Source organism: Podarcis filfolensis, assembly GCF_964270895.1.
Source record: "Podarcis filfolensis genome assembly, chromosome: 16".
Lineage (NCBI taxonomy): Eukaryota > Metazoa > Chordata > Lepidosauria > Squamata > Lacertidae > Podarcis > Podarcis filfolensis.
The window spans coordinates 16,188,963-16,208,125 of record NC_139620.1 but is presented as its reverse complement, the minus strand read 5'-3'; the positions used below and the strand labels follow the sequence as shown (position 1 = coordinate 16,208,125).

At 43.7% G+C, this 19,163-nt stretch overlaps 1 protein-coding gene and 1 long non-coding RNA gene across 2 annotated transcripts; one reads left to right on the top strand and one right to left on the bottom strand.

The window, feature by feature from the left end:
- Positions 1-3,431: 3,431 nt before the first annotated feature.
- On the bottom strand, positions 3,432-10,411 carry LOC310751596. Its single transcript, XR_014542625.1, has 3 exons — positions 10,389-10,411; positions 8,097-8,137; positions 3,432-7,918 (listed from the first exon to the last, which is right to left on the bottom strand). It is a non-coding gene; the product is annotated as an uncharacterized lncRNA (long non-coding RNA).
- A 271-nt stretch (positions 10,412-10,682) lies between these two features.
- On the top strand, positions 10,683-17,409 carry TXNIP (thioredoxin interacting protein). The gene is made up of 8 exons (XM_083590901.1): positions 10,683-11,281; positions 12,720-12,792; positions 12,900-13,047; positions 13,478-13,580; positions 13,888-14,144; positions 14,697-14,856; positions 15,125-15,276; positions 15,675-17,409. Exons 1-8 carry the CDS (start codon positions 10,792-10,794, stop codon positions 15,708-15,710), a joined length of 1,419 nt encoding a protein of 472 aa, XP_083447027.1. The 5' UTR covers positions 10,683-10,791; the 3' UTR covers positions 15,711-17,409.
- Positions 17,410-19,163: the final 1,754 nt, after the last annotated feature.

Genomic DNA, 19,163 nt, shown 5'->3' with positions numbered 1-19,163 from the left:
CTAACCACAATGGCTATGTTCTGCCTCCGCTGTCGGAGGCAGTAATGTTTCTGAATACTATACCAGTTCCTGGGAATCACAAGTGGGGAGAGTTGCTGTTGCACTCAGGTGCTGCACCCAGTGAGCTTCATGGCTGAGTGGGGATTTGAACCCTGGTCTCTCAGGTCATGGCTCAACATTACACCACACTGGCTCTCATGGCAGATATGGCTCTGAGATCATGTTTACCCTCAGAACCACAGATCCAAGAGTGCCCAGCCATGTTTCCTCTGTTCGCAGCTCCATGGCAGTTACAAACACCAACTATTATATGAAGCATCGAATCAGCAAATTAGCATTTAGGTTGTGACAAAACATGACTAAGTACTTGAAAGACAAATAAGCCCTTCTTCCCCACACTGAGTAGGAGGAAGATGTTCTGTAATGCAAAAAGAAAACAGATGGGAAATACGAAGGAGATGGGTAGGAATCAGTGCCTGTGTCCTATCAATGCATTAAGAGGGGGAGAGTTTGGCTGCTGTGCTCAGCCACTGTCCTTACATGTAAGCAATTAAGCCACAGTGGTTGATTCCAGACATGAACGACCTTGGATATTACACTCTGCCCTGTGAAAGCCTGTGCCCTTGTTTAACACTGCTGTGATTTGATTATTCATTGGGGAGGGAAAGGCACTCAGCACATGCTCAAGAGCACTCTTTACATTTGTATTATTAACACCCTTTTTCATTCATGAATCTTGAACTAGTTCACAATGTACACAAAAAGGCATAACAGTTTAAAGCATTTGGACAGCCATGTAATTTCAATGGCTACAGCAGGCAGAACACCCACCCCGTTCATATCAACAGGAAATGCCTGGGTAAAGAGAAAGGTCCTTAAGGGAACTTCCAGTCATTCAATATTCTGTGGAAGGAATTAAAGTGCATACCAAAACTTTATATTTGTGCATATAAGGTAGATGAATGCACTCTGCCGCCCAGCACAACAAATCCTTTAAAAAAAAAAAAAGGGACTTTTTGCTGTTTGGAAGTGATGGCAAAATGCATGGGGAAAGTATAGGGTGAACAAATGATTAATGGGAAGGTGTATAAACACCCTGCAAGCAAACCAGTGACCTCTAGAGGGCAGGATCCATCAATAAAAGCAATATTTCTCAGGCTTTTGCCAAATTTTTGTGGGATATCCAGCCTCACATAACCAACATGCTTTATTTAAAGTATGAAGCGGTTAAGACCATAGAATATGATGTCCTGCCAGGTTTAGCTAGCTCACTGCTCCTCACGTACCAAACTCTTTGTTTTCTCACACTTCCACCATGTGAACCCTACCAGTTATGGAGCCATCTTCCTTTTAACCAAAATGCAAGCAGAATACCAACAATTTTGAGGTATTGCACAACAAACCATCTTCATGAAGATATTTTTTGTTGTTATTTTGCAATAAGTGATGGAAAAATGCACTGGGAAGTGTGGGATAAAGTTTGCTTTAATAATAATAATAATAATAATAATAATAATATTTTATTTATACCCCGCCCTCCCCAGCCAAGGCCAGGCTCAGAGCGGCTTACAAACAATAATAAAAACAAGTTAAATGATTATGACTTAAAAACAAAATTAAAAAATACAACATTAAAATATTGAAACATTAAAATATTAAAATGTAGCCTCATCGCAGAAGGAGAAGGAAAAGAAAAAAGAAAGAGAGGGAGGGAATCAAATTGGCTCCAAGCCAAAGGCCAGGCGGAACAACTCTGTCTTACAGGCCCTGCGGAAAGAAATCAGATCCTGCAGGGCCCTGGTCTCGTGAGGCAGAGCATTCCACCAGACCAGAGCCAGAGTTGAAAAGGCCCTGGCTCTGGTTGAAGCCAATCTAACTTCCTTAGGGCCCGGGACCACAAGGGTGTTGCTATTTATGGACCTTGAGGCTCTCCGTGGGGCATACCAGGAGAGGCGGTCCCTTAGGTACGAGGGTCCTAGGCCGTGAAGGGCTTTAAAGGGCAAAAGCAGCACCTTAAATCTGATCCTGTACTCCACCGGGAGCCAGTGCAGCTTGAAAAGCACTGAGTGAATATGCTCCCATGGCAGAGACCCCGTGAGGAGTCTTGCTGCAGCATTCTGCACCCGCTGGAGTTTCTGGGACAGCTTCAAGGGCAGCCCCGCGTAGAGCGAATTACAGTAGTCAAGCCTGGAGATGACCGTCACATGGATCACTGTGGCCAGGTCGGGGCGGGAAAGGTAAGGGACCAACTGCTTGATGCGGTGAAGGTGGAAAAATGTCGCCTTGGCTGTTGCTGTAACTTGTGCCTCCATGGAAAGGGAGGCATCAAGGATTACACCCAAACGGAAGGCAATGGCACTAATTGGGCCCCCGCAAGAGAAGGGAGTTGGTCCCTCATCCCCATGCCATCCTGACCCAGCCATAGGACCTCTGTCTTCGAAGGATTTAGTTTCAATCGGCTCCCACGAAACCATCCAGCCACAGCTTCCAAGCATCTGGTCAGTGTGTTTGGGGCCGAGTAGGTGTGGCCATCCATCAGCAGATAGAGCTGAGTGTCATCAGCATATTGGTGACAGCCCAGCCCAAAGCTCCGGATAATCTGGGCAAGGGGGCGCATAAAGATGTTAAAAAGCATTGGGGAGAGGATTGCGCCCTGCGGCACTCCACACACCAAGGAGTGGCGTGACGACATTTCCCTCCCTAGTGCCACCCTCTGTCCCCGACCAGAGATAAAAGAGCACAGCCAGTTAAGGGCTATGCCCTGTATCCCCACGTCTGCGAGGCGGTGGTCCAGAAGATCATGATCAACCACGTCAAAGGCTGCTGACAAATCTAAAAGGATCACCAGTCCTGACCCGCCTCGATCCAGCTGTCTACGGAGATTGTCTGTTAGGGCAACCAGAGCCGTCTCGGTCCCAAAGCCAGGACGGAAACCGGACTGAAATGGATCTAAAGCCGATGTTTCCTCCAGAAACCTACCAAGCTGTTCAGCAACCGCTCTCTCAATTACCTTAACCAGATATGAAAGATTTGAAACTGGGCGGTAATTGGATAGGTCTAAGGGATCTAATGAAGTTTTCTTTAAGAGTGGACATACCACTGCTTCCTTCAGTTCCCCTGGGAATGTCCCCGTGTCAAGGGACAAATTGATAATTTCAACCAGGGGGGTCCACGCAACATCTGGACACTCCCTAATCAGCCAAGACGGGTACGGATCAAGGAGGCAGGTGGTGGGCCTACTAACTTGGAGGAATCTATCCACATCAGCAGGGAGTATTCGATCAAAATGGTCCAACACTGGACCTAAAGTCAGTTGAGGGGCCTCCAGTTCAGTCACTGTATCTAAATTGGCAGGGAGGTCACGGTGGAGCAACAGGACTTTCTCCGCAAAAAAGCTCACGAATGCCTCACAGCAACATTGCTACAACCTCTTTGCAAACAAATGAGAATGAATGCTCAAAAGAACAGGTCTTCTGAGGCCTCTGTCTCACAGAAGTCTATCTGGGGTATTGTAATTTTGGGACATAAAAATATATTAGGCTGCACATGATAAATTTACCACCTTTTGTTTGGGATACAGAGTTGAAAGTTTAAATCGTAGAATTATTTCCAGGGGGGACAGAAGATGCACATCAAGTACATTCTTCACTCCTAAGATCTGGGATAAAAGAAAGAAAAATCACCAGACAAATCAACCAAATGGATATCTGAGGGTTTGCTTGTTTCCTTGTGAAAACAATTGAATAGCAACTGGTAGGCTACCCATGAGGTTATTTGCATTTTTCTGTGAATCTCAAGTTTGAATTTTTTTTTTTTTAAAGCCTAAGTTTCTAGTGTTTGTAATAGCAAAGAAAGTCTTGAAATGCAGGCAGAAATGGATGGTAAGCAATACAAATTAATGCCAAATTTATGGAATTTAGCTGCTGGAGCTTCTACTCAAGAAGACCTTGGGGTTCAACATTTACTTCTGTCATGAACACATTACGTAGCCCTAGGCAAACTGCAATCTCCACTACAGCCCTTCCTTCTGCAACATGGAGATAATAAAGAGTGACCTAACTTAAAGGGTTGTTGTAAAGATTTCAAGATAATTACGTGCCTGTGTACATGTTCCCATTGACTCTGCATGCAGTGCACTCCCATCACAGGTCTGGGAAGCAGTGTACACACCAGCCGCAATCCGTATATATCTGTATCCATCATGCCCTTTCTTATGAAATACTGCATTTTGAGGAAGTTTCCTCATACCATATTTGATCCGAATCGAGAAAAAGAAACATTTAGATGCGTTTTGAAATTATTTTTCATATGCCCAGCCTGTGAAGCACTCATACTCTGAACACTGCACATAATGCTAAACGTAATTATGCTAAACGTAATTACTGGCTGCATCACTGAAGGTGTAATCCTGTACTTGAGACCTACCAGAAGAGAGGCAGTAGGATTTGGTGGAGTCCTGCTATTTCAGCAGACTGCAAGCATGCCTCCACTCCAGCTGCCCAGTCCACTGGGGAGGGGGCGCAACACTTGCCCTGCCCTGGGCACCGGCAAACCATGCTACACCACTGCAGGAGAGTACATAACATTGGGCTAGAGGGGTCAGAAATGACACATGGTTCTTCTGAAAGATAGCTGGTTTGATTCTGATAGAAAGGAGCTTGATAGAATTACCCTCCTGCCTCTCCAATGCCTATGATAGTTCTGGATGCGATGCTGCATTTATTTATTTAACAAAAATTACATGCTGCTTGATCGCAATTAAAAATATAACAGAATTACTGATAAAAACGGTAAAAAGCAGATACTTTAAAACATTCAAAATACAATTAAAATCAAGAATAGGCTAAAAAGTCATGTGTTTAATCTCAGATTTTGTGTGTCTGGATAGGTTTGCCTGAACAAAAATGTCTTTAGCAAGCATCAAAAAGAGTACAATGGAAGCCTGATGTTAATGGGCAGGGAACTATAAAGTGTAGGTGCTTCCATACTAAAAGACTGATTTCTTACAAGTGCAGAACAAGTATTATGTGGCACCTCTAACAGTGCTAGCTCTGCAGGCTGAAGCAGTCATTTGGGCATGTACGGCGATCCTGGAAGTAAACTGGTCCCAAATTGTTCAGGTCTTTATATACTGATAGTAACACCTTGACTTTGGCCTTGAGAAGCAAATGAGCAACCAGTGCAGATCTCTGAGCAGAGGTGTTATATGTTGACAGAGTCTCACTCCTGTTAGCAATCATGCTGCAGCATTCTGGACTAACCGCAGGTGAAAGGGAAGCTCCACACAGAGTGTGTTGCAGTAATCTAATCCTGAAGTCACCATGGCATTCCTTATGTTTGCTATTAATTTGTACTGAATTGTTTCAAAGATTTTGAGCAATAGTATTTTGTTATCTTCCTCCAGCATGCTACTGGAAAAGAGGGATACAAATACATATCATGAACTCCCAAAACTGGCTCCAGGGGAATGGGAATGCTGAATGAGACCAGCAGAGGGCTCTCCACCCTAGCAGTGCTACCATTTAACAGTGCTACCTAACAGAGAATATCCAAGATGCGATGTGGCCTTAGCGAATTTTCAGTTTGCATGTCCCCACCTCTTCCAGGCTAGAGACGCCAACTATGGCTGTCATGCCCAAAGCAACCCCAAACCGCTGGAGTAAGCGCTGTTAGTAGTGCTCCTCCTACAGGCATCAAATAAGGACTAGCATTGGAGAATGTTCCCTCTCCTCCACTCTGTGAAAGTTTTTCTTCTTTGAACCCAGAAGGGATCTGGTTCACATGAAGGGGATGATCTGCCTTTCTCCCTCTCACGTGGTGCACCATGACAGCCTTAATTGCCTTGTGATTTTTTTATCCTTTTGGCTTGACAATATCTGAGTAAGCAGTCTTGCCATGTCCAAAACATTAAGCTAGCAATATCAGTAAATGTCCACAAGCATCAGTTTGGAACAGACTTGGAAATGGTAGAGGCAATGCACAATTTAAAATATAGCTTTCACCCTTATTCAAACCATTTGGTCATGCTGGCTAGTTATAAATAACCGCTAAAGGGCAAATTCCATCAACAAAATAATTTATGCAAACAGCAGTTTAATTGCATTGATAAGAAGAAAATCTGATTTCCTACCCTAACTGAAAATATAGGCTCCTAACTTCCTCCAGCCTATCTCAATTTTTAAAAAATGTTTAAGTTTTCCTAACGTATCTTACCATCTAAGTTCCCTGGCATTCTGTAATAAATTCCACAGTTATCCAGCCAGTGCTATAGGCAAAGATCCTGTTGTCTTCAAATAGGTGAGAGTGTGTGAGGAAGAGTTAGATAGTAAGAAGGAAGGGTGGAGTGGGAAATAAGTCTCTGAACATCTTTTATAATGTAATAGGAACTGGACCAAAACGTTCCATCTTGCATATAAATCTAATTACTTGTGTAGACAACTTTAAGGAAGATGTTGAATAGGCATTGCATATTATGAGTATCCACAATCTAACAAGGAGAAACCCGTGCTTTCAGTTCTTTATTCAGGTCAGTTTGGCACATTCCAGTATTTTCATCCAAACCATTGCAGGGGGTGAAAGCTACATTTCCCTGCCTGCTGCAATCTCAATAATTACCCTGCAGCTGCTATTTGGATTCTGAAAAAGCATGTGGAGTAAATGGAAAGATGTATATAATATTATGTCCAGTTTGACCTTTTGGTTGCAAATCCATTAAAGATGAACTTTTCCTCATTGCACCCAGTCCTGAAATAGAAAAACCATATTCTCAGTCCTTTGAATTGCCTACCCTCTCCTATCCACAATGAGTGGAAGATTTTTGAGAACAATTTGACTTCAAGCAGAGCAGATCCCTTTAGCAGGCTTTAGGAGCAGTTTACTGTGTGAAGGAAACCTTATATGGCTATATATTTATATTTTGTGTAAACAGACCAGAAGGGTATTTGTTAACAGAGGAAAAACACAAGGAAGAACAGTTGCCAGAAGAATGCACTTCAGCAGCTGGGATCTCTCTCTCTGGCATTCCAGATTGGGTGGAAGGGGGGAAATAACAGAAAGTACCAGAAGCTCTAGAAAGGAGTGAATATTCACCTTCTGCATTGTGACAAGTATAAAATTTGCCTTTCCAGCCCCGTACATCTGTCAAATACAAACGGCAAATAACAGCTGTCTTCCTACAGCCACATGTAATTTTTTCATAACTGCATTTAATAATAACTGGATTACTGCAATGTACTCTGTGGGGTTGCCCTTGAGGTTGGTGTGGAACCTGCAGCTGGTGCAAAATGTGGCAGCTCGATGATTCATTGGGGCAGAATATCGCCAACATGTTACCCTGCAGTTGAAGGCTAAGTTCAAGGTGCTGGTTTTGGCGAATAAAGCCCTATGCAGCTTGGGACCAGGATACTTTAGAGATCATCTGATCCCTTAAATACCCAGTTGATCACTGCACTCCTCTGCAAATACTGTCTTATCAGGAGGTCTGGATTCCATACAATGTAGAAAGTGGGGCTTTAGTGTTGTGGCACCCACCCTGTGGAATTTCCTCTCCCTGGATAATAGACAGGTGCTGTCTTCTGTTGTCTGTTTGGTACCTACTGAAAATTTTCCACTTTCAACAAGAAAGTTGAGAAATGTCCCCGTCTGCGGCTGTATTCGAATTGTTCTTACTTTTTTCTCACTTGTCGTTTGCTGCCTTGGACTCATTTGGCAGGAACGGTAGGCTATAAATCCAAGAAATCAATAAATAAAAATAAATAAAAGACCAGTCAGTTGAAACCCAAGCCTGTATTGTCAATTTCTTCCTAATATGGAATAAAAATGAAGTTCCTTTTCCAATCTGACCTGAAACCTGTTTTGGGTATGGTTGCTTACATTTCAGTCAATGATTCTGCTGCATAAGGAGGCACTGAGTTTGTTTCTAAGCAAGACAATGGAAACACAGAAGTAAGAACTGCAGAGCTGGCAATGCAATAGAAGAACATAACCGCAGAGTTGGAGAGTCCTCAAGAGATCATCCACTCCAACTCCCTATAAATCCAACAATTCCTAACCACTTGGATGTTTGCTTTTAAATTATATCTCAAGGGAACCCTTACCACAGTGACTTGCCTGCTAGCTGTCATGAGACAGCTTTGCTCTGGAGAAGATGGAAGCATATCAGTCAATTCAAATGGAACCGAGGGCTTCTAGGGCCCGGGACAGGAGTCTTGTTAGAATTAAGTTATAAATGCAAACAAAAAAGCAGCCGGTCCCTGGCAGGCCCCCACCACACAACTAGCTGAGTCCTCCAAGTCTTGGGGCAAGTGTACCCAGCTGCCCCCACCCTGCACAAGCCTGGGGGCCTCACCATTGTGAACTGAGAGTGCAGCTGAATTTAGCACATGCTCAACAGTCCTGTGTGATGATGATGCCTTGCAACACAAGTATGGTAGTAGGATGACCAAGCAGCGTATTTCAGGGAAGCTTGTCAGCCATGATCAATCTTCACATTCAGTAGCCCCTGATATGTTTCTAAGAAACCCCAGGACTTCCCACAATATAGTTTAAAGAAAACAGTGTTCTAGATCAGGCTTCAGCAACCCGATGCCATCCTGACATTTTGGACTACATGCTGGCTGAGGCTGATGGAAGTTATAGTCCAAAACATCCGGAGGGCCCCAGTTGGGTGATGGCAGATCTAGAATAATTAAGACAGAATTCGAAGATGTGATCTTGGGTGTGTGTGGCTCAAAACACGCAAACCCTATTGTTATTTCCTTCAGCGTACCTTCAGGAACACTGTGCTATGCTTATGGCCGAATTGAGGTCAGGGAGCCAAAGGTTAAAAGCAGTCTGGCAGAGAAGAGAGTACTTGAGAAGGATACTATTTCTGGAACGTGCCTTGGATCGCAAGCACCACTGGCCGTAAGCCCGTAGCAGGGCAAAAACTTCTTTGACATTTGCAGAATGCATTTGACGCCTGAGAGAAAACTAACAAAGCAGCAATTGAGATGCAGACTGACCCAGCCGAGACCAGCTAAGGTTGACTCTTCTGCGTATGCACCAAAAGTTTTAAGCACACTCTCCCCTCCACACCCCCCCCACGAATCCTGGGAACTGTAGTATATACCTCAGAGCTGCAATTCCCAGTAATCTTAACAAACAACAGTCCCCATGATTTTTTTTGGGGGGGTGCTTTAAATGTATGGTGTGCACGCAGTTGGAAAAATAAGACTAAACATCATATTTCATTTCAAAGCATCATGTTTAGGGAAGCTTTTAATGTTTGATGTATCATAGTATTTTAATATTCTTTTGGAAGCCGCCCAGAGTGGCTGGGGAGGCCCAGCCAGATGGGCGGGGTATAAATAAATTATTATTATTATTATTATTATTATTATTATATTATTATTATTATTCGTGGACAAGGTTGGAAGTATTTTCAATATAAAGGATGTCATTGAGCAGCATTTCTCTTAGGAAAAGGGCTATTCCCAAAGTAAAGCAGTTGTAATGGAGTGTGAATGTAGTGAATTAAAGTACGTGTGTGCCACACAAATTGGTATTTCTGTTTATTTGCAAACACTGAGTTTATACATAAATGTATGCTTCAAAGGAAATCAGAACTTCTAAGCATGACTAAATGCTACATTTTAGGAATTAAAGATTAATTGGATCTGCTACACTTTTGTGTAATAAACACCAGTTTTACTAGCCTGTAACTTTTTTAAGAACTTCAGCTTTTTTTGATGCCTGGGGCATTCGATCTGCCGTTTAAATCTGATTTTAACTGGTCGTGTTCCTTTTAACCTTTGTTAGCATTTGATTATATTCTTTCTATTTCTCTTTCATATTCCGAGAAATGTTTCTGGATTTCCAAGACCATCTTGAGAGGACAGTCAGATCCAATTTGGGCTTCTCCTTTTTAGAACTGTCCCTTCAATTTTTCCTTTGCCAATTTAACCTCTTATTATTGCGGGGGGGGGGGGCTGGATTAGTGACATGCTGCTTGAGCCACAAGCTTTGTAAACTAAAACTCTAAGGAAACACTTTTTGGCAGAATGTTCAATTGTCACCCCCATGCTCTTTCAAGAATTTTAAAATATTTGTTCACAAGCCTCTTTTAATATCTTTTAGCACTGGTTGTGCTTTGTAAAAGAAAAAGGTTTAAAAAACGAAACATGTAAATATTGAAAGGAAACATAAATATTTTCTCCTCAAGCTAATTAAAAAGTTTATGAAGCGATTAGTTCCTTCCTCCCTTTATCCAAAGTAATGGGGCATATTGAGGTCTGAGGGGTGCAGGTTTGGAGTTCCCCTTGCACAACTTGGCAGAGAAGGTAATAAATATATATAGAGAGATGTGCAATATATCCCTGAATAACTTAAGCAAAATTTCCCTCACACACCCCGCTTAAGCGAAACTTCTCACAGCTACTACAACTCCGCTAAATCCCGCCCTCCGCGCCTCGTTGGCTAGCGGCGCTTTTTTTCTCCACCATTCTCGCCTCTTGATTGGCTACCCTCCTGCCACTCCGCTCTCCCATTTCCCCACCCCACCCCACCCCTCCCAACCGCCTGTTTCTCATTTTTTCTTACAGCCGGCATTTCTTCTACACACACTGTCCACGCGCCGCGGGCCGGCCTCCGATTGGTTGCCGGGACTGTAAACACGGCGAACCTGCCAATCGGAGCGCTGTGCACGAGGACAGCACGAGGGTACACGAGCCGGCCGCATGGAGCTGCCTGAGATCAACAGCGTAAAGGAGGGGGAAGGTGGGTGTGGGCCGCATATAAAACGGCCGCATCCGGATGACGGTACCAATAGCCGAGGCAGGCTTGGGACAGAGAGGAGGCAGGAGTTCCTTAGCACTCCATTTGGCTATTACTCCTTTTATTTCGAGAAGACAAAGGGGGGAAACTTGCGTTAAAAAAAAATTGCCTTTTCAATTTTGTCCCCTTAAAATATTTCTGAGCACAAAAGCTAAGCTTTTCGGAACTCAGCCCACTTTGACCCTTTTGCCTGAGAATACTAATAACAGTTGGGTCACCATGGTGATGTTCAAGAAGATCAAGACCTTCGAAGTGGCCTTCAGCGAGCCTGACAAAGTCTACAGCAGCGGGGACAAGGTGGCTGGCCGTGTCGTGGTGGAGGTGGCCGAAGTCACCCGGGTCACCCGGGTCAGAGTTCTGGCTTGCGGGGTGGCCAAGGTCCTGTGGATCAAAGGGCCCCAGCAGTGCAAGCAGGAGATGGAATACCTTCGCTATGAAGATGTCCTCACCCTGGACGACCATCCAGCTGGTGAGCATCATGGTCTTTGGGTTGGGGGTCCTCTGTGTGTTTTGCGTCTCCGCTTTTGCAAAAGAATTGAAAGCCCTTCCTGGAATTTTGAGGAGCCCAACGAGTGGGTAGCTTTTGCAGCCTGGTCCTATGCATGGGGACTTGACTGTAGAGTAAGGAGACTTAGGATGGCACCTTTGGCTTTACATAGGAACATCGGAGGCTGCCTTATACAGAGTCATACCAATGATTCCTCTAGCTCAGTTTGTCTGCATGGACGGGCAGCGGTGGCTTTCCAAGTTCTCAGGCAGGGGACTCTTCCAGCCTTTCTTTGAGATGCTGATGGGGCTTGAACTTGGGACACTTTTGTTTGCAAAGCTAATGAGTTGGTTGGAATGGTGTCCTCTTCAGTGGCGTATATATACTTGGCTCTAAATACTTGGTCCAGTTCTGCTTTTTCTTGTTTAAACTGGCTTTTGGGGGCAGTTGATTGTTTTTTTTTTGTACTGGGTACAGCATTTTCCTGTGTTTTCTGGGCTCTCTGTCTAGGTTTGAAACTTAGCACAGGCTCAGAATGGGATGGGAATGGAACTCTACCCCATTTAAAGACTGGCTTTCAAAACTTGCATCCCAGTCCTATGTGTGTTTACTTGGAATTAAGTCCCCATGAGCTTGATGGGCCTTGATTACCAAGTAAGCCCTTCTAAGATTGCAGCCTTGCAGGTCTGAGATGCAAGCAAGAGATTAGCATCAAATAGGCGCCAACAGAGAAGAGAGAGATAATTTTCAGGCTTGGGAATAACCTAAAGCAGAGATCTACTAGGGAGTTGAACAAAGGGTCCAGGGTGATGGGTCACCTCTGAATAAAGGGCCAGCGGCGACTTCAAATCATTGTAGTTCCCTTGCTAAGCAAACTTCCGAGAGTACGGTATGTCCCAGTAACAGTTGGCGCAGCAGGGAACTGGCCAGCTGGGACTTCTGGCAGTGGATGTATTAATAGGTAGTGATTGCCTAGCAGTACGGGGAGTCCCTCATCCTGGGAGAGGGGTATAGTCGTCACCTTGGCTGAAGATCAGAGCAAGTGAGGAGAGCCAGGAAGATGTGAAATTCTTTAGACTGTTGGCTTCTGTAACTTGGACGTTTTGGTTTGTAATTGGACAGACACACAGATAGGAAAGGAGACTGAATTTTTTTTAATGGTTGAGACCTTAATTGCATGTGTGAGCAGCTAGTATTAAGGATGAGAAAAGTAGCAGTTCTTGAAATGCTGGCTTGTTGGTAAAACAGAACATGGGGGTTCCTTAAGCACCACTCAAGCTTAAATCTCTTACCTGCTTAATTTTTTGAAAGTGCACAGACATTGATAAAAAACACCTTGCATTGTTAGTCATCTTAAAATACTTAAAATATTTTCTCTGTAAGCCTAACACCTTTTTCTCTTTCTGTGGTGTCTTCCTAGATGCAGATGGTTCTGTGATTCTGAGACCAGGAAACACCTACGAGTACAAGTTTGGATTTGAGCTACCTCAGGGGTAGGTATTGGCCAGACATGGCCACTGATACGTTAGTATTAAAATACAGGATTTATCACCGCTTGCCTGCCTTTCCTGTGTCTAATGAGACATTTGTATTCTTTCAGGCCGCTTGGTACTACTTTCAAGGGCAAATATGGCTGCGTTGACTATTGGGTGAAGGCTTTCTTGGATCGTCCATCCTTCCCGACTCAAGATATAAAGAAGCGCTTTGAGGTCATGGATCAAATTGACGTCAACACTCCAGACCTGATGGTAATTACCACTTGAGGTTGTCCTTTGATAGCCTTGGTCAGTTGTCAGTCATCAGCTTAGGTAGATTTAGCGCCACAGCTAATCTGAAACAGGCCATCTTTCAGCATTTTTCAGTGAACTTTACTTCAGAATTTGGAATTCTCTCTCCCAATTGCTGTTCAGTTGGTTCAAAGTCTTCACAGAGACATGCATCTCTGTTCATCTTTAGCTTGAAATTAATAGTCTGTGTCCAATTGTCTCATTTACTATCTGTTGAAGCAAGATACTTGTGAATAATTAGTTATAACTCAAGGGGTGATTGAAGGTCTGACAAGGTACCAAAGGCTGAACTCCTCTGGCTACAGATAGTGCATATGAACAGGAGCAACACTTTGGAAATTAGTCAATGTTGTATGTATGTAACAATATCTTCTTGTGCATTTCTTTTCAGTCACCTGTAGCTGCCAAGAAGGAAAAGAAAGTGTCCTGTATGTTTATCCCTGATGGGCATGTGTCTGTTAGTGCCAGGATTGACCGCAAAGGATTCTGTGAAGGTGAGACCTGGCTCCTTTCCTCTTCAGGAAACGGGAGTTGATGAGGAAGGGTGGAAAATTGGAATAAATGATGTAAATGGCTAATAGTCAGACCTGTAACTGCTAGCTGTTCCTGGCAAGCCAAGCATAGTTCAAGGGCTGGAGATATAGGTGTGGTTTGGGGATTTAATGAGGAGCTTGGATGCAAGCAGGGAAAGTCATCATTGAAAAATGTGGCACCTAACTGATCTCAATGAAGATCTGCTCCAGTGGGCAAATTCTGTAGGTCTTCCACAACTAAGCTTCTTCTCCTTGTTGTTCTTACCAGGTGATGACATATGTATCAATGCCGACTTTGAGAACACCTGTTCCCGGATTGTGATGCCCAAGGCAGCCATTGTTGCCAAGCACACCTACCTGGCCAATGGGCAGACCAAGGTCTTCTCCCAGAAGCTCTCATGCGTCCGAGGCAACCACATTGTCTCTGGCATGTCTGAATCATGGCGTGGCAAGACCCTCCGGGTCAAGAAGATCAAACCGTCCATTCTAGGCTGCAACATCCTGCGTGTGGAGTACTTCTTGCAGGTGAGGGGCTTAGAAAGGCAACCCTCCCCTACCCCTACCCCAAATCTTCCTTGTTCTTTGCTTCTGTTGAGGGCTTACAGAATCCCTACTGAATTCAAGCACTGAGGTAATATTCAGGAGTGAATTCTGGGAACTGCATAGCCCCAGAATCTATTTTGAATTCTAGGCTGTCACCTGAAATGTTTTAAAAAGGCATTTCCTACATCATTATCAAAATTGGCTAAGATACCTCTGGGGTTAAGACTTCCAAGGGAGATACATTCCAGTAGACTTAAGCCCTGACAACTTTAAGGACAGGACATTTGATCTGGATTAAAGAGCTTCACTGCAAGGTGGCTGACCTCTTAATTCCCAGCAAGCCAACACCATACTTCTGAAATATTCTGTCTGAGAGATCTTGCATTTAATGACAGCTGCTTTCAAGCCCTGAAACACATCCCTGTAGGCATTGAGTAGCCCTCCTTTCCCACATCCCCCACAGACTATATTATCTCTCTCAAGAAGGCACCACATTACATCTCACCACATATTTTTCCTGTGGTTTTTTTGCAGATCTATGTCAGTGTCCCAGGCTCCAAGAAGATCATCCTGGAGTTGCCACTCGTCATTGGCAGCAAGTCTTCTGGCATTGGCAGCCGCAGCTCTAGCATGGCCAGCCAGACCAGTTCCGAGATGAGCTGGGTGGACCTCAACATCCCAGATGCCCCAGAAGGTGAGCAGAGCTTCCCTGCTGCCTTTTTGTTACTGAAAACGTAGCCTTCAGAGTTAAGGTTGGCCTCTGCGAGGACACAATTGCAGGGGTTGGAGGTCTTTAGAAAGTGGGTGGTAAGAAGCAGCCTTGTCACTCAGCTTGAACCTGGGAAGAGCTAGGATTTCTAAATTTCATCAAGTATCTGTTGCTGCAAACACATTACACCAGAAGTATTTGATAGGTTTAGGAAAGAGTGAGCTGACGTGTATCTGTTTCTTTTCCAATATAGCACCTCCATGCTACCTGGACATTGTCCCTGAAGACCACCGCCTGGAGAGCCCCACCACCCCTCTTTTAGATGAGCTTGACAACTCCTTTGACAGCCCCATCTTCATGTATGCTCCAGAGTTCAAGTTCATGCCACCGCCTACCTACACAGAGGTGAGACATCTGATCTTGTCACACAATAAAATGTGACTGCAGCACAAACCAATAAACACTGCTTGCAAGTGGTAGGAATAAAACCAGGGCGAAGAGATGGGGGTATGGGGTTCATTAAAGAGGAGCCATTCAAAGCAAGCTTTGTGAATATCATTGTGGCTTCAGTAGGTTCTATTCTAAACTTCAGCTTTTGCACTCTTACCTGAAGGGGAATGGATCCAGTTGCAAAGCCTTAACATTTATTTCATTTCTATGGGATCATTCTGCCAAGTCCCCCAAGGTGGTCTTGCAATAAAAAATAGTAATGCAAATAAATAGTACAGAATATTTGCAAGCTGACGTCTGGAGCTGATAGACCTTCATCTTACACACACCCTCTGTTCTTCCCTCTTTTCCAGGTGGATCCTTGCACTATCAACAACAATGTCCAGTGAGCACCAATCAAAGGACATTTATGCAGTTGTCTTTTATCCAGCTTTTTCTGGACTTTTAACAATTGCACTCACAGAGATTATGCACCAGGCAGAAATTCCCTGATGAAAAGGGAAGGAAGACCTCATGGTGTCAGCACATCTCGTGGAAGACTTGTCGGCAAGGAGCCGAATTGAATGGCTATCTTTATGCCTTTGTGTACTTGTCACAGGCCAAGAGAAGCCATGTGGGTCAGTGGTGGACCCCGGCCTCAGCTCTCCCCTATAGCCAGGTGCTGAAGTGAAACTTTCAAGATGGGACTGTAGGGTAGGGCAGGCATTTCTGAATGAGGGGAGGTGAAAGGCCAACAACAGATCAACCGTTTGGAAGAAATACTACTGATTGACAACCAGCGACCATTTGTATCTGTTCAAAATTTTGAATGTGGTGATTTAGATACATGAGGTTGTATGTCTGAAGATAGGACAAGCAAGCTTTTGGTAGTTTGTTTCTTACATTTTTTTTGAGTAAAAGTGCTTTTCTCAGGTTTTAAAACCTAACACCCTGATCTTTGGGACACTTGGAAAAAAGTGTGGGGAGAGTTGCTAGATGGACAGTGGTAGGTTGGTAGGTGTTGCTGCAGATGCTGGATGGGATTGGGGTTTTCTCTCAATAGCATTAAGTGAAGGAATGAGGTGAGAATAGAAAAGTATAGCAGGTGGTGTTAAGTGTTAGGTTGTAATAAACACTCCATCCAGAGGGGCCAAAAAAAAAAGCCCCAGGGAGAATAACTCCCAACTTCTTATGAAGCAATAATTTTGTGTTCTTTTGTGTTTGCCTCTCGAGCAAATCAAACACTGTTTAGAAGTCTAGCTTTCTAAAACAGTCTCAAGTGTTGTTGTAATGGACTTTTGTGGCACTTAATTTCTGTGGTTTTTGTTCTGTTTTTGTCTAATTCTACGTTCTCCTTAGTATGTAAACAAGCAAACATTGTATAAGGGAGAAAAATCACTATATGCCTATTTTTTTCTTATCTTGAATCTTTAGTGTTGTGTGACAATAAACCAATGTTGATAATTTGGGGTATGGGGCAAGTTGTTGGCAGCCTTGAATGATGCAAGGGCAGGATCTGAGGCTCTGGTGGGGGGGGCAGCACTTTCCCCCACCATCTTCTTGAGAGGTTTCTCATGCATTCCCTTGCTTCCTTGGTTATCAAAAGCCCAGCAATATCTAAAGACCAATCTCTATACATTTTGTTGAATGGTGCCAAACAGCTTTGTACTTTCCCACAAAGCTGACACAAGCAGAATAAAATCGGGCATGGCTTTAGGCTTGCGTGAAATCAAATAAGGAAGCATATCTATTTCTGGGCTGCTCTTCTTCACCCCCCACCCCTATATTTTTCAGCAAATAACTTGGTTTATTCCCCACTGATGGAAAAATGCACTTTCTTTAAACAGTTTTTGAAAAACAGCACTGCATATCTAAAGTGTTAATTGATCCCAGATTTTGTCACTCCAAATATCTTGTCACAAGATACTATATAAGTGACAGTTGGACATAAATTTGGGTGTACTGATTTGTTTTCCTATTGTGTATTTTGTTGCTCCGTTTTGCTTTATTTTGTACTGGTTTGAAAATTTAATTATATTTTGTACTACTGCAGTTCTGCAGAATCCCCCTTTTGGGGTCATGTTTCTAATAAATGTTCAAAAATTGAAATGCCAGTGTCTTTGCTTTGCCTGCTTAGGCATTCTGGAGGGAGGGTAGGTGGCGGGGTGGTGGTGGTCAGTTTCTCACCACATCCTCAAATTCTGCATGTGACCATGCAATTGTAAGTGGTTTTGCATTAACTTAATTTGCACAATACATATGGTGAACTGGATATAACAGGATCGTAAGAAAGGAAATCTCTAAATTCATGTGAATGAAACCAAAAACCCATCTTCATAGAACTGGAAGGGACACAAAAGCATCATCTAGTCCAACCCCATCAGCAGGAATCGCAGCTGATGGCATATAAAGAAATGGGTTTTCTAATGCTAATGGGAGCCAGTGTTGCACAGATTCAAATTCCCACCTTGCCATGATGCTCAAGGGGTGGTGATGTTGGGATACTTGGTTTAACTTGCCTAAAGGTGCTTGTGGCAATAAGAGATATTCATATGTTCTGCCCTCAGCTCCCTGGACATTAGTGGTAGACTAATGTAACAAAAGTACCAAACAATAATATAAAATACTGGACTCTGGGCCCTGTTAAATCCAAATTACGGGAAAGGCACTTCACTCACTGGAGCTTGTAATTCTCTTCTTCCTGCTGGATGTTTTTGTGTGAGACCCACTGAACTTGCCTAATGGGAAGGTTTAAAAAATACATATCGAGCAGCTAATTTGGAGACTCTTGTTGGGGTAATGCCTACCTACCTATTAGCTGCATTAAGTCTCAAATACTTGCAAAAATGTAGCCAGTTCCATTTGTGCCTCTTGCTTCTTGGGTGTGTAGGTTGCAAATCGGCACTATGTTTCCCTTTGGCCAATCAGTATAGCAGCAAGTAATGGGGCTGAGAGGACCTCTGAGAGAACTTGAACCCTAACGCTGCTAACTTAACCATTGCTGGGAGCACCTGAGGTCTTATTGATACCCTAGAGGAGGTGATTGGCATAGATGTGTTTAGGACACTGGCAGAGATGTGAAAGCCAATGGCCAATGCACTTGCTTTGTGGGGGATCCTTTAGGAAGCAGAACAGAAATCACCACAACTTTGATAAAACCTGCTGTTGAGCTGAGCGATGGAAGTTGTCAAGACAACTGAGCCATTTAACCCAGCTATGCCTCTTCTGACTTTGCATCAATGAGCTTTCTGCCTGGGTACCTTTTTCAAAACTCAGAACCTTCTGCACAGAACCTGTGCCCCCTGCCCCCGCTCCCATACATACTCAGATCTTGAGTGCCCTCTCTGAGAGAGTTTCAGAGGGTGGCAACAAGGGACAGGGCCTTTTCAGTGGTGGCCTCTCCATAGAATGCTCTCCCAAGCCAGGCCTGCCAGGTGCCAACATTAACACTCTTTTGGTGCCAGGTTTAGATGTACCTCTTCTCCCAGGCTTTTGAATGACTGTGACGATCTTTCTTATTGCTGTTTCCATGTTGTGCATTTTAGGGACGGGGTATTATTTGAATCGTTAAACTTGGTGGCGGGTTTGTTTTAATTACATGTGTTGCCTAGAGACATTATAATGAACATCCCGGCAAGGCTGCCTGGCGCCAGCACTGAACATCCTCGTGACTCCAGGTAAAACCCTTTTATCTTCTCCCAGGGTAGCATGTGACTAGTTCTCATGAATGTTCTGCTATTTACCATAGAAAATGTTTCCTACTGCTAATGTTTTTTCTGGGTCTTTTTCTGGATCATTTGGTTCTAATTTTTTTTGTGTGTGTGTGAGTTGCTTAAAGAGATTTTTTTGTTTTTTTGGCAGTA

What these genes read in the sequence shown, in the direction of transcription:
- TXNIP (XM_083590901.1), top strand. Translation starts at nt 10,792, where the DNA reads ATGACGGTACCAATAGCCGAGGCAGGCTTGGGACAGAGAGGAGGCAGG. An exon ending in GGATTTGAGCTACCTCAGGG is followed by an intron (nt 12,793 to 12,899) that starts GTAGGTATTGGC and finishes GTATTCTTTCAG; the next exon opens with GCCGCTTGGTACTACTTTCA. An exon ending in GTGTGGAGTACTTCTTGCAG is followed by an intron (nt 14,145 to 14,696) that starts GTGAGGGGCTTA and finishes GTTTTTTTGCAG; the next exon opens with ATCTATGTCAGTGTCCCAGG.